Source organism: Cucumis sativus, chromosome 6, assembly GCF_000004075.3.
Source record: "Cucumis sativus cultivar 9930 chromosome 6, Cucumber_9930_V3, whole genome shotgun sequence".
Lineage (NCBI taxonomy): Eukaryota > Viridiplantae > Streptophyta > Magnoliopsida > Cucurbitales > Cucurbitaceae > Cucumis > Cucumis sativus.
In genome coordinates, this window is record NC_026660.2 from 5,823,383 (window position 1) to 5,836,566 (window position 13,184).

The 13,184-nt window shown below is 32.2% G+C and overlaps 1 protein-coding gene across 3 annotated transcripts; it reads left to right on the plus strand.

The window, feature by feature from the left end:
• The first annotated feature begins 1,755 nt into the window (after positions 1 to 1,755).
• Positions 1,756 to 12,940, plus strand: LOC101209856 (dynamin-related protein 5A). 3 transcript variants are annotated; one of them, XM_004140541.3, is made up of 16 exons: positions 1,756 to 2,104; positions 2,783 to 2,846; positions 3,369 to 3,473; positions 3,554 to 3,655; positions 4,343 to 4,393; positions 4,542 to 4,603; positions 4,848 to 4,938; positions 6,162 to 6,226; positions 6,924 to 7,118; positions 7,358 to 7,477; positions 9,115 to 9,185; positions 9,283 to 9,508; positions 10,774 to 10,824; positions 10,977 to 11,205; positions 11,461 to 11,600; positions 12,565 to 12,940. In XM_004140541.3, the coding sequence occupies exons 1-16, from the start codon at positions 1,976 to 1,978 to the stop codon at positions 12,691 to 12,693; spliced, it is 1,830 nt and encodes a 609-aa protein (XP_004140589.1). In that variant the 5' UTR covers positions 1,756 to 1,975; the 3' UTR covers positions 12,694 to 12,940. The 3 variants fall into 3 exon arrangements, with proteins under 3 accessions (XP_004140589.1, XP_031743779.1, XP_031743778.1); XM_031887919.1 differs by having other exon boundaries at positions 1,972 to 2,104; positions 2,660 to 2,846; XM_031887918.1 differs by having other exon boundaries at positions 1,973 to 2,104; positions 2,635 to 2,846.
• Positions 12,941 to 13,184: the final 244 nt, after the last annotated feature.

Here is a 13,184-nt window from a genome sequence, read left to right on the forward strand (position 1 = left end):
AAACATATCAAAATCAATCGAAATATTTATAAGATGATAGATCGAAAAACTTTTATCAATATATTTTATTCAAAAAGATTGTTCACGAAACTTTATAGTTTAATTAAAATAATCAAAAATAAAATGTAAACGGTGAGGTTGAATGACAAATTTATCGTTCTACTAACCATGGATGAAGTTTATTAGCGTGTGTAATTGATATAATATAAAAGAATGCTACATTTTGTAGATATTTTCAGTATGTTGCCGATTACAACCGTTTTCTTTGTTTGAAAGTATAATGCTCATTTAGTTTACGTCGTAAATTTTAGGTGAAAAAAAAAAAAGAAATTATTGTAAATGACATAATTACGGTAAGTATTTACATAATATAGTAAATATTCATTTATACAAATAATGAATGCAAATAGACATGTGTTGAATTTTATAATTGTCTATTAATTAAAAAATTATCAACTAATATACATTGATAAAAGTCTATCAGTATCTAAGGTTTTGATATATTATATAAATGTTTTAGTTTATTTTGTTATGTTTTAAAATACTTCTAAAAACTAGTAGACATGAAAGAAAACTCCATATCAATATTAGTGGATCTCGTTCCATTTTAAAAGTCGTGTTGAGGTGACAAATAATAAATAAAACGAAATATATGATATATGAAAATAATACAAAACAATTTAATGTTTGACAATACCATACTTACATGTGCTTTGTTCATAAAATAGGACATTCAATATTGTACTTGTATAATAAAATAAAATAATTTCAATGCATGTTGTGTTATGTATAGAGAAAACAAATACGTTTTGTAACAGATTATTTATTCGTTCGAAAGTTATGTTTTGTCTTTTTTTTTTTTTTTTTCTGTAATAGGTAGGAGTTAACTTTAACCGGCATAATTATTGTATTAACAGATTTGAAGTTAGAGATGGCTTAAAAAAATTTGAGGTTTGAAGTTTGATTCGTCCACTTCACATTTGATTCGATACTTACAAATAAATTTGAAGAAAAAAATGCAAACTTGTAACTATTTTCATTTTGCTATTATTCATATAACTTATTTACTAGGGACACTGTCACACGAAATTACAAAGTATAGCAATATTCTACCTTTTATTAATGAAAGATTTCTACTAAGGTCCATCAATATAATTGATATAAAATTTTGTTACATTTTCGTTCTATATGTGAAAATGAATTTCATTTTTTTTTCAATTCTTTTTCCAGACTTATCTAGGGCCTCGCTTCTAGACCTATCATAAATTTGATTCCAACCAAAATTATGATTCAATTTTGCAAGTGAGGTGAGTAATTTCCAACAAAGAAATACAAGGGAAAGTAAAAGACATAAAAAAAGTTTGAAAACTATTGTAAACGACAAAATTGTTGAAAATAGTTTCAAAATATAATAAATTTTAGATTATATAAATGATAGATCTCAATACATTGTTAGACTTATATCAAATAAAATTATCGGTAAGTGATAAAATATAGATTTTTTAATAAATATTTTGATTAATTATACCACAATTTAAAAAGTATCCAATATTTTTTCATTTCATTTATTTATTTATATCCCTACAATTGCCAATCAAATACAACATTTATAAAATATCTTACTATACATAATAATGAAATGGTTAAATCTCTCAATCCATTTATAACAAATTTGGAAATTGTTTTGTAAATTAAAAAGAAATACAAATAAGAGAAAAGAAAAGGAAAAAACGAAATAACGAAATAACTAAACAGAATAGAAGCCGTACCAAAGATTGGAAACGTTCAAAGGACTCGGATTCGTAGCCTTCTTCTTCGCCTTCACCTCTTCTCTCCATTTCCAAAGTCCATCAATGGCCGCCCCACATTCTCCCTCCTTTTCCTCACTCTCACATTCCATCCTTAATTACTCTCAGCTAAACTTCAGCTGCAATCCATACTCTTCATCGTCTCATCAATCCGATTTCCCTCGCTCATGGAAAATCTCATTTCCTTGGTCAACAAACTTCAGAGAGCTTGCACTGCTCTCGGCGACCATGGCGAAGAGAGCGCTTTACCCACTCTCTGGGATTCCCTTCCTGCCATTGCCGTCGTCGGAGGCCAGGTCATGCCCCGCTTCCTCACATTTCCATGTTCTTCTACTTTAATACGCCCGTTTTACTGCTATCTTATCATTTTTGGCCCGAGTTCTTGTTTTACTTTCTCTCGGAATTATCTTTCGCGACGTCATTATGTTTCTACGGTTACTGCTCTATTCTCTATTTCGTTTGATTATATAATTGACCGCACGAGTTGCTTCTCTTTTTAATTCGTTTCAGAATGTATTGTATAATTTAAGCAAATTTGTCGACCTTCTCTAGGAACTATATTCCATCGTTCCTTTATATCCCTTCTCTCCAATCACTGCAATAATTTCATCAGAATTCCACGAGTTAGTGCCTTTTATCTTACCTGGAAAATTCATGTTATAGAAAAAATTGATCATGTCCTTTTAGAGAAATATTTGATAGAAAAATCAGAATGATAGTTTTTTTCCCTTCTATCAAACATTAGATCGCTTGTTATCAATATTACAACTATAATTTAGAAATGTTGTTCACCCGAGTTAAATTTGATGTTTTCATATATACTTAGGCTCTCGGTTTGGTTAGATGTGCAGCTCAAGAAACATGCGGAAACCTTTGCAAACGGCATTAGTTCTTATATTACAATTCGCCTTATCACTTCCCATAATGTGTTATAGACCAGCAGTCCACTCAAGCTGCTATCTTATTGGTTGTAGAGCTCTGGCAAGTCTTCGGTGTTGGAGAGCGTTGTTGGAAAAGACTTTTTACCTCGGGGAGCTGGTAAATTTCTGCTGTCATTATCTCCTTTTTGATGACTGTCTTTTTCATTTGAAGGGTGCATCGTGAACTTGCAAAGTACTTCAGAATAGATTTTTTTTGCCTTGTTGTTCATCGTTGGCCCTGGCTTTTGTCATGTAGAACATTTGACGTTTGTAAAAATCAGTAGCTGAAAGAAAAGTGATTTTTTCAAACTATAAGCTTTCAGAAGTTTCTCTTTAAAAGGGGATGCAACGTCTTAAAATAACAGACCTTGCCACTCTCGGTAATTACAAGCTGAACGGTCAACTTCTAAAAGTTGTAATTTAGGCATCTCACTCCTGGTAATTTGTATTGTATTTCATGTCAGCTCTACCCATGTTTATTAATTACAAGCTGAACTCGGGAAGCAGACGAATGAACCTTGTCAGGCAGTTGTTTTCCAATAGTTACACAAAATATGCAATATTATTAGCAAATTTTATTCTCTCCCTTATGTCCACACTCTTTGGAATTTGAAATAAGATACTGATATGTTGTTTGCAGGGATTGTCACCCGACGCCCTCTTGTTTTGCAGCTTCATAGAATCGACGATGGAAAAGAATATGGAGAGTTCATGCATCTCCCTAGGAAAAAATTTACTGATTTTGGTACTTGTTTTCATACATATTTTCGCAACTATTGAATGTTTATTTGTTGATTAATTCATCTCTACTCGTTACTCATGTAGCCGCCCTGAGACAGGAGATCTCAGACGAGACTGATAGAGAGACGGGGCGCAGTAAACAAATTTCAAGTGTTCCAATCCATCTCAGTATCTACTCTCCCAATGGTTAGATATTTTCTCTGGTTAAGCAGCTTCTGTTGCTTTTGTTGTAGGGATACTCTTGATGATGCTGAGTAGATAATATAAGATTTTAATTTCTATATCTAATTTCGACCAAATTCTTCTTCACTATTTTTTATTTTGACAAGTACCCTGAGTCTAGAATTAGGTAGTAAAGTTGATTTGGTTCACTAGTTAGTTAGCGGTCTAATTATGAGAACACGAATGATCAAAGAAAGAAATAAGTTCAATTGCTTATCCTAGAAGGAGGATTGCCAACGGACAAAGAGAAAGGAAGTTACAATTCCAGAGTGGAGTTTTGAGTTAGATTTTTCTCAATATTTTTATAAGTTACAAACAATTGACCTATAAGGTACATGTTTAATTTCACTTGGTCTTGTTAGGTTTTTTGAAAAGTGCATTTTTTTTTTATTGATCTATAGCATTTTTGCAAAGTTGAAGAAAACCTTTTATGTCAATTTGATGCGGTTGTATTTCTACTATGAATACGCATTGCGGTATAATTTGGATGTGGTCTTTTTTTATTATTACAACATTTCCTTGTTTTATATTGATAGGTTGTATTTATATTATGAAAAATTCCTATCAACTTACTTTCTCGAAATTTTATTTTCCAGTTTTCTTATGGAGTTTTAATTACAGTGGTTAATTGTTATTTTATTTTAATTGCAGTCGTTAACTTGACACTCATCGATCTTCCTGGGCTGACAAAAGTAGCTGTTGGTTAGTTAGAACTTCTCAATTATTGTTTATAATTAATCCAAGTTCTCAACTCCATTTATCTTCTTATAAGCTATTTATGATGACTGAACAAAAAAAACTGCATGAATTGCAAATTTGAGTGAGAAGATGCATTGACTTTAATATGTAGAGGGCCAATCTGAAAGCATTGTTCAAGATATAGAGAACATGGTTCGATCCTTCATAGAAAAGGTAATTGTCAGAGTATATAATTTAATATGGGGCTCCCTTTTAATATAATAGTATTACGTAAATGGTGCTGTTGCGTTTTTCTGAATTTTTTTTGTTTTTTTTAATTGAAAATGTTAGTCTGATAATTAACCTGGTTTGCAATATCTTGTTACAGACTAATTGTTTCAGTTTGTGGCATATAACTGTTTGACTTATGTGCGACGTGTAACTGTTTCACTTATGTGTGACATATCTCTTGTTACAGCCTAATTGCATCATTCTGGCCATTTCTCCAGCAAACCAGGATCTTGCGACATCTGATGCAATTAAAATTTCTCGTGAAGTAGATCCAAAAGGTGAGACAGAAACAAGATTCTTTTGGATTATGTAAAATGAATGTGTGCCTACCTTTACATTAAGCATGCATGACTTGATCCATTGTTCTTTTGTTTGACCTCGGATTAGTTTTAAAAATTAGAATCTTTATATATGGCATTATCTACCTTGACTATGTTTTGATCAATTACACGTGACTTGAGCCAAAGAGTAATCGTCTTCTTCTTCTTTTTGTTTTTTCTTTCTTTCTGTGAATTGAACTAGTTTTAGAAATCAGAGATGTTTTTTTAATTCTTACCCTCTATGCATCTACCAGTGAAATTGTATATAGGTTTTTATTTTAATTGCTTGTTGGACTTTGTTTAGAGTTTTGTCCAGACTCTTTCCTTTTACTCTATATATTTTAATGAAAAACTAGAAGAATTCATAAAGGGAAGAGAGAGAAAAAAATAAGGAAGGCCCAAGGCAAGAGGAGCCATAAAAACAAAGAACAAAGGTTCTTTGCATCTTAGTTTGAGATAAAGGTAGTTTCCTTATACACGAGCTGGGTTGAATATGAAGGGATAAGAAACGTCAATTGGTCAATTTTGAAAGTGGTCGAATATAAAAGAACTCATTTACACTTTGGTCATTGTTGGCCTTGGAACTGATACCAACTATAATGAATGGTCAGAGCCCTTGTTATTGGTAATTTTTCCTACACGTATCTTGGCTTCCTTCCTGGGAAAAATTCTTGGTGTTTATCATTTTGGTATTGATCTCATGGAGAAGATCGGACAACGGCTTTCCCTCTTGAAAAATTGTATTTTTATTTTTACAGAGGTAGGTTTACTCTCATCCAGTGGCAGATCTAAGATCGTCATTTTTTCCAACTTAAAATTTAAGACTTTAAATAATGACGGGATATGGGATTGGACAACCACATGGATGGAGTTGTTTGGTAGAAGAAGAGCAATGCAGTTACATTGGACCTCGATGACAAGATCTTTTTGTTTACTTGCTAGGTCTTCATTAAAGCCCATTTTTGTAGTTTGTTGCCATTCTCTCCATTTTTGTGGGCTTATGTTTTTTGTATGCTCTTGTTTTCTATCATTTTCTTCTCAATGAAAGTCTGATATCTCATAAGAAAAGAAAATAAATAAAAGATTGAAGCTATTTGGAATTGGCTTGAAGGTATTTTGTTTTGCGGTCAACTATATTTTCCCCTTTTTTGTCCTAGTTCATGAAATTATTAAACTTTCAGGTGAGAGGACATTTGGAGTTCTGACGAAAATCGATCTTATGGACCAAGGGACAAATGCAGTTGATGTACGTGTGGCGGCCTAAAGTTCCAGTTGCAACTTGTCTATTGCAGTATCTTGTTTAATATGTCTATTACAGATATTCACATCAATGCTTGTTGGTTGAAAAAGGTCTTGATAATGTTCTAACTTTTTTGTCTACAACGGCTGCCCTGAAGTTAGATCAATTTCACCCACCCAATAATCAAACTCATTCAGATCAAGATTTAGTACTAGCTGAAACAAAGGTGTAGAATCAAGTAGATATATGCCAGATTGTTCACCAAATTCATAGAGAACAAATAAAAATAAAAAGCTCCTCAAGAATGGGATTTTTCCATGAAGAACGGTTCTCTTATCGTTAAGATCCTCAGTGGGATTTTTCAACTATGCTTTCTCTTCTTTATATAGTACTTTTATAGCCTAAGCCTGAGAAGACCATTTCACTTTATTGCCTTCATAAGGGGAACTTTCCTGCATTTCCTTCTCTGTTTTGGTTTGGTCATCACTTTCCCTCCATCTTGTTTTTGCTCACTTTTGGAAGGTCAAGTTCTTTGTCTTGTGAGGCCTAGATGATGAATATCAATTGAAAATGGTTGTAGCAAGTTATTCAAATAAGTAATTTTTTGGGTGTTTAAATTTTCCTCTTTCCTCGGGATATTTGAATGACTAATTCTTCTGTTATTTTTTAATAAATAAAAATAAATTTACTTACGGGTTTGCAGATTTTAGAAGGAAGAGCATATAAACTGCAGTTTCCTTGGATTGGTGTTGTTAATCGTTCACAAGCTGATATAAATAAAAGCGTTGATATGATTGCGGCTCGTCGTAGAGAACGTGAGTATTTTGCTACTAGTCCAGAGTATCAGCACATGGCCAGCAGGATGGGTTCTGAACATTTAGGGAAGATGCTTTCAAAGGTACAGAATTGCCCATGCAGGTTAACATTATCATTTTAATGATCACATGATTTTTTTCTTCTTTGTTTGTTATGTTTACAACAACATTTTCCATCAATCGCTCCAATTTTCAAGGACGAAAAAGATTTAAAACCTTTTTTTTGTCTGCTGAACTGCCAGTGAATTCTTACCTATTCTGACATTTGCTAGTCTTGTTTGGATGACTAATTTGAAAAGCGTGGGTGGAAAAAAATTTTCAGCATCTGGAATCTGTCATCAAGTCTAGAATTCCAGGCCTTCAGTCTCTTATTAACAAAACTATCGCTGAATTGGAGGCAGAGTTGAGTCGTCTTGGAAAATCCATTGCAACTGATACTGGAGTAAGCATTTTAAAATTGTCCACTTCTTACTGTTTTGATTACTTTGAAGCCATTTTTTTGCCGCAACTTACTAACACATAAATAAGTGCCTGGTAGATGTGTTTTGAGGGGTTTTATTCGTAAAAGAAAGCTACATTTAATTGAATATTCAAAGTTGAAAAGAAGAATAGAACGAATGAAATGAAAAAGGAAAAATGAAAGACGATTTTTTTTTGAGAAAAAAATCTGTTAGTTTTACAAGGAATTAAGGAGCATAGTCATTAAAGTGAAAGTTTAAAAAGCTTAGCTGCCTTCTTAAGAGGCCAGAGGGTTTCCATTGGCCATACTGAGCTTGCCTGCCTTCTTTTTCTTTTAAAGAATAAAAAATAGGAGATATTACCCGAATGGAAGGAAAAGGAAAGTATCTCCATCCTATAGAAAAAAAATGATAGTTGTAAATTTAACCGTTAGATGCAAAATAATTAAGTATATAGTAACATTTTTAAAAAATTGCAAATATAGCAAAATTTATCAAATTCTATCAATGATAGAAGTCTATCACTGTTAGACCATGTTGTAAATATTGATATATCATTGATAGATTATACAAATCTATCCGTGATACATATCTATCAGCGATAGTTTTGCTATATTTGCAATTTCTTTTAAATGTGCTATATCCTTAATTATTATTCTTAAAATGGTCATTAATTATAATTATCCAAAAAAACAGAAAGATACTAGGCTTCGGTTTAAAATTTGGGTAATTATAATTGATGGTCATTTGAGTAATAATAATTAAGGATATAGCAATATTTTAAAAAAATGCAAATATAGCAAGACAATTAGTGATAGACCAATATTTACAACATAGTCTATCGGTTACCATCGATAAAATTTGATAAATTTTACTATATTTGCAAATTTTTTTAAATGTTGCTATATACTTAATTATTTTGAATCTAATCGTTAAATTTGCAACTATCCTTTAAGATTTTGGTTATCCATTTTGGACTTGGATTAAAATTTTGCTATAGACCACAAATAGTTTTTCAATTATTCTATCTTTAAAAATCCCTCCAAAAAAGTATAATTTTCTTCAATTTTATTGTAGCTCCATTTATGCAACATTTTCCACCCCTAGTTTCTCAACTGGAAGAATACATTCATTCTACTAAAGTTGCATGGTTTGTGTTTATGCATTTTCTCCCCTCTCCTTGCACTGTTTTGCCATTTTTCAATCAATAAATAAATAAAATACAAAAAGAAAAAGGGAATGGTTTTGCCATTTTTCTTGCACTGTTTCAACTGGGTAAGGGTTTTTTGAACGATCTGATGTCAGTCTAGAAATGTAAAAAAAGTGATTTTCTATAGTTTTCAAGGGAAATTTACCCTGAAATTTAATTCTTTTATAAATCTCAAACATATTGGAAAGTGTAGAGGAATCTACAAGAACATCTATGAAAGGATAATCGCTTTTTGTGAATGATGTACATCGATTGATTATATACTAATTCCAAAGTTTAAAAATAAACAGTAGCTGGAAGAATTATTCAGCATTTAGTTTCTCATTCCTATGTGAATTGTAGCTTCTACAAACTATTGTGTAGTGTTAAGCACTTGTAACGTTGCATTCCCTCCAATCCCTCCTAATGCAGGGAAAATTATATATGATCATGGAAATTTCCCGCACATTTGATCAGATATTTAAAGAACATCTAGATGGCGTGTATGTATATGTGATACTCCATTGCTTATCCTATTTTTATTAGTGGTTTTAATCATATCTGGAATGATTGCCTTTCCAAACGTGTTTGATTCTCTAGACGCCCAGGTGGAGAGAAGATTTATTCTGTGTTTGACAATCAATTCCCGGCTGCTTTAAAGAGATTGCATTTTGACAAGCATCTTTCTATGGACAATGTTCGAAAGATAATAACTGAAGCAGATGGATACCAACCTCATTTAATTGCACCTGAACAAGGGTATCGCCGGCTTGTTGAATCTACCTTGGTAACCATTAGAACTCCTGCAGAGGCAGCTGTAGATGCGGTAACACTTTTTTATTGCTCATCATAATTAAAATGAGGAACCAACCGTATATCTTTTTTCTCACCTGACAAATGCATCACATGGTTCAAAGTATTTGTTAAACAACTCCGGAGGATCTTATGACAGGTCATGGATTAGGATTATATTGTTTATCCATGCAAAAATAGATAGTGGGAGTATCTGTTTTTTAAGTGCTTTCAAATTTCAGTTGTTATGCAATTAGTTGGTATTTTTATTGACTAAATGTTATAAACATTTTAACTCTATGGAGATGTTCACCGATCAAGAATAGGCAAAAGTAATTTTTAGTTTCAATGCTGCATGGGATGAATATTAAAATTACTGCACAAATTTCTAGGTAAGTAGTATTAGTTATATTATTTACATCTACGAGTTCTTTCTTTTGCACCATTTTCATTTTATTGAGGCATGATATTCCTTTTCCTTCAGCCTGTTTATATATGATATGTTTAGATATCACGAATCAACTAAAATGTCTCATTCTCCAAATTGAGTTGCACTCTCATTTATTTACTAAATTTAAATAATACACGTAATAAATTTTTTTAGGAATATATACTTTTGGTTTTTGACGTTTGAGATTGATGTCTATTTGATCTCGTAATTTAAATGGTCTTTGACTTAATTTTAACCCAGTGGAATTTTAACTAGGCTGTATACCATGACGTGGATTAGCTCAATTTTGTTTGATTATGTGGCAAATAAACTCCAAGTGTTAATTTTTCTTTAAAAGAACAGTAAACCCTTGACTAATAGTTAACATGGTCTAAAATAATTTTTAATGTTTCAAAATTCTCTTCATCTGCTAAGTAGACTAGGCGTTGACTGCTTATGTCCATACTAGACCAGTTGTTGTAGTCCGCCAGCCGTCTCCCACCTGCCACAGGTTGCCAAGTGGTCAAAATTTATGGTGTCATGCAATGGTCTTTAGATCTAAGATCGAGAAATTTGCTATCTATTTGAAAGATGGAGTATTTCAAGAGTAATCTAGCTTTCAAATTTTAGTAAATTTCTTGTGAAACGAACTTCTTTCTTGATGGCTGGTGGTCAAGTATTAGTGTTAAGATTAATCCAAATGGATAAATAACAAAGTTTTAGTTGAAACGGTCCTGGTTTAAAGTAGTTCTAAACCTGTCATTGACAGACATTTTCTCTTTAACATACAATTTTATTTATTTAACTTAACTAATATTCATCAATTCCTGCTCGTGCTTGCTTTTTCACATCTATGTTTATTACTGCAGGTTTTTTCTCTTCTTAAAGACTTAGTGCAGAAGTCTGTCAGTGAGACTACGGTAAGTAGTGAACTATGAGTCCGTACTTACATGGTCTTTATAAGTTTTCGTGATGAGTCCTCTCTCTCTCCCCCAAACTCCTAGCTCCAATTTTGCTAGTTTTTAATATAAACGACTTAACAGTTTTCTTCTCTCACTTTGGTCTCATCCAGGAGTTAAAGCAATATCCTACCTTGAGAACAGAGGTTTTGAAGGCAGCTATTAACTCATTAGAGAGGATGAAGGAAGAAAGCAAGAGAGCCACCTTACAACTAGTGGATATGGAGTGTGGTTACTTAACTGTTGAATTTTTTCGCAAGCTTCCTCAAGATGTTGAGAAGGGTGGAAATCCAACACATTCGATTTTTGATAGATACAACGATTCTTATCTCCGGCGAGTTGGTAAGCAGAAATACCAACATTTCTTTTCCCTGTATAGCAATGGACTAGAGATATCCCCCCCCCCTGGCCTCAATCACAAACTAAGAGGAACATAAAGTATTTTGGGCCCCGAATGTTTAACATACGGTCTTTTTAGCATGTGAGTGACATCAAGTCATTGCGGACTTGAGGTTTTAATGAGAAAAAATGAATAGTGTAAGCACTTAAGAGAAGTTTGTTTTGTGTAGCAATTAAGGTTTGCTCCTTCCTTTACAGGATCCACAGTGTTGTCCTACGTCAATATGGTTTGTGGGACTCTGAGGAATTCTATTCCAAAATCAATAGTATATTGTCAAGTCCGGGAGGCCAAACGCAGCTTGCTCGATCATTTCTTTGCAGAATTGGGTACAAAGGAGGTAAGAAACTCACCATCATCTCGGCTTCTCATGAAATAGAAAATAAGTGAAGGGTCAAATTACAATTTTAGTCCCATCTATTTTACCCTTTTAACTTTCTTCTTTTCTAGTTGCTTTCCACGTAGTTATTATTCCTATGCTTTTATTAAAGGCTAAAGCATATCAGATGTCTAGGTACTAGGAAACATAGTAGAAATCCTCCATCATGCCAAGTTATATCGATAGATGTGGCCCAATGGACTCAATGATGTGAGCTTTTGTTTTAATGTAAAGTTTAGCTAAGTCACATTAGTCGGGAACATAGATGTGAGCTAGATTGGGAGGACTAGTCTCATTTAAAGAGCTATTTGTCAGAGATAAAAGTTTATAAGTGGTAGATTTTGGAGCATTTTTAAATATAGTAAAAGTTTATAAGTGATAGATTTTGGAGCATTTTTAAATATAGTAAAATAAACTAAAATATTTATCTGTTGTAGCAAAATTTTGGATTGACAGAAACTTAATATCTTTTATCATTGTTTATCAATATCACTAATAGAAGCATATTTAAGTTATAAATATTTTGTCAAATTTGCTATTTTTTTGACAATTCTCCATAAATTTTACTATATTTGCATTTTTTTAAAAAATTTTGATGTATACTTAACTATTATTTCTAAAATTGCCACCAATTATAATTACCCAATATAATTTTAAAAGCCCAATGTGCCAAGTTAGAAAAGTTGTAAGGGTGGAAAGATTTGAAACCGAAACCTCTTGTCCATGAGTACAAATAGATGTGTCAGTTGAGTTGAGCTTTAAGTTTAGACTTTTGTTGATAAAATCATGGTAGATACAAGCCTAGTTTATTCTTGTATCTTGCACCTAAATAATGCTGTAAACTTTCACTCTCATTTTATAGTCCAAAAAAAGAAAGAAAAGAAAAGGAAGATTCCAACTCTGATTTTGCCAATTATTTTGACAGTCGAAACAATTAGGGAAATTGTTGGATGAGGATCCTGCCATCATGCAACGAAGAATTTCAATTGGGAAGAGGTTGGAGTTGTATAGAAGTGCCCAATCCGAGATTGATGCTGTTTCTTGGGCTAAGTAACACAAATTATCAACAAAACAAAACAGATCCCTCTCCATCATTGAATGAAGTATGGTTTCTTTTCAACAAACACCCATTTATTTATATTCTTTATAACTTTATTAATCATAAACCCAAATCTTTCAACTGGAACTTCATAAATTTGGTGTTCGGTGAGATAAAGCTTTACCAACCTAAATCCTTCAGTTTTGTTTGCTCAAAAGATCATAGAATTTTCAATTTTATGTCAGCAGGTTTTAAATTTCAATTCAAAAACTTATGTAAACCGTTTTAAAATATAGAGATTAAATGGAAAGCATTTTAACGTGAAAATCTATGGAAAAAAACGATTAGCTATCAAACGAACATAAATGATCATTTTTGTGTTTTCTCAAATTCTATAACTAATTTTTCTATATCGATAGATCTCTAAATTTTAAAGAAGAAAAAAAAAACCATAACCAAATCCTAGACTTCAATTGTCTTTTAAATAAGTTCACAAGTTGCCAACA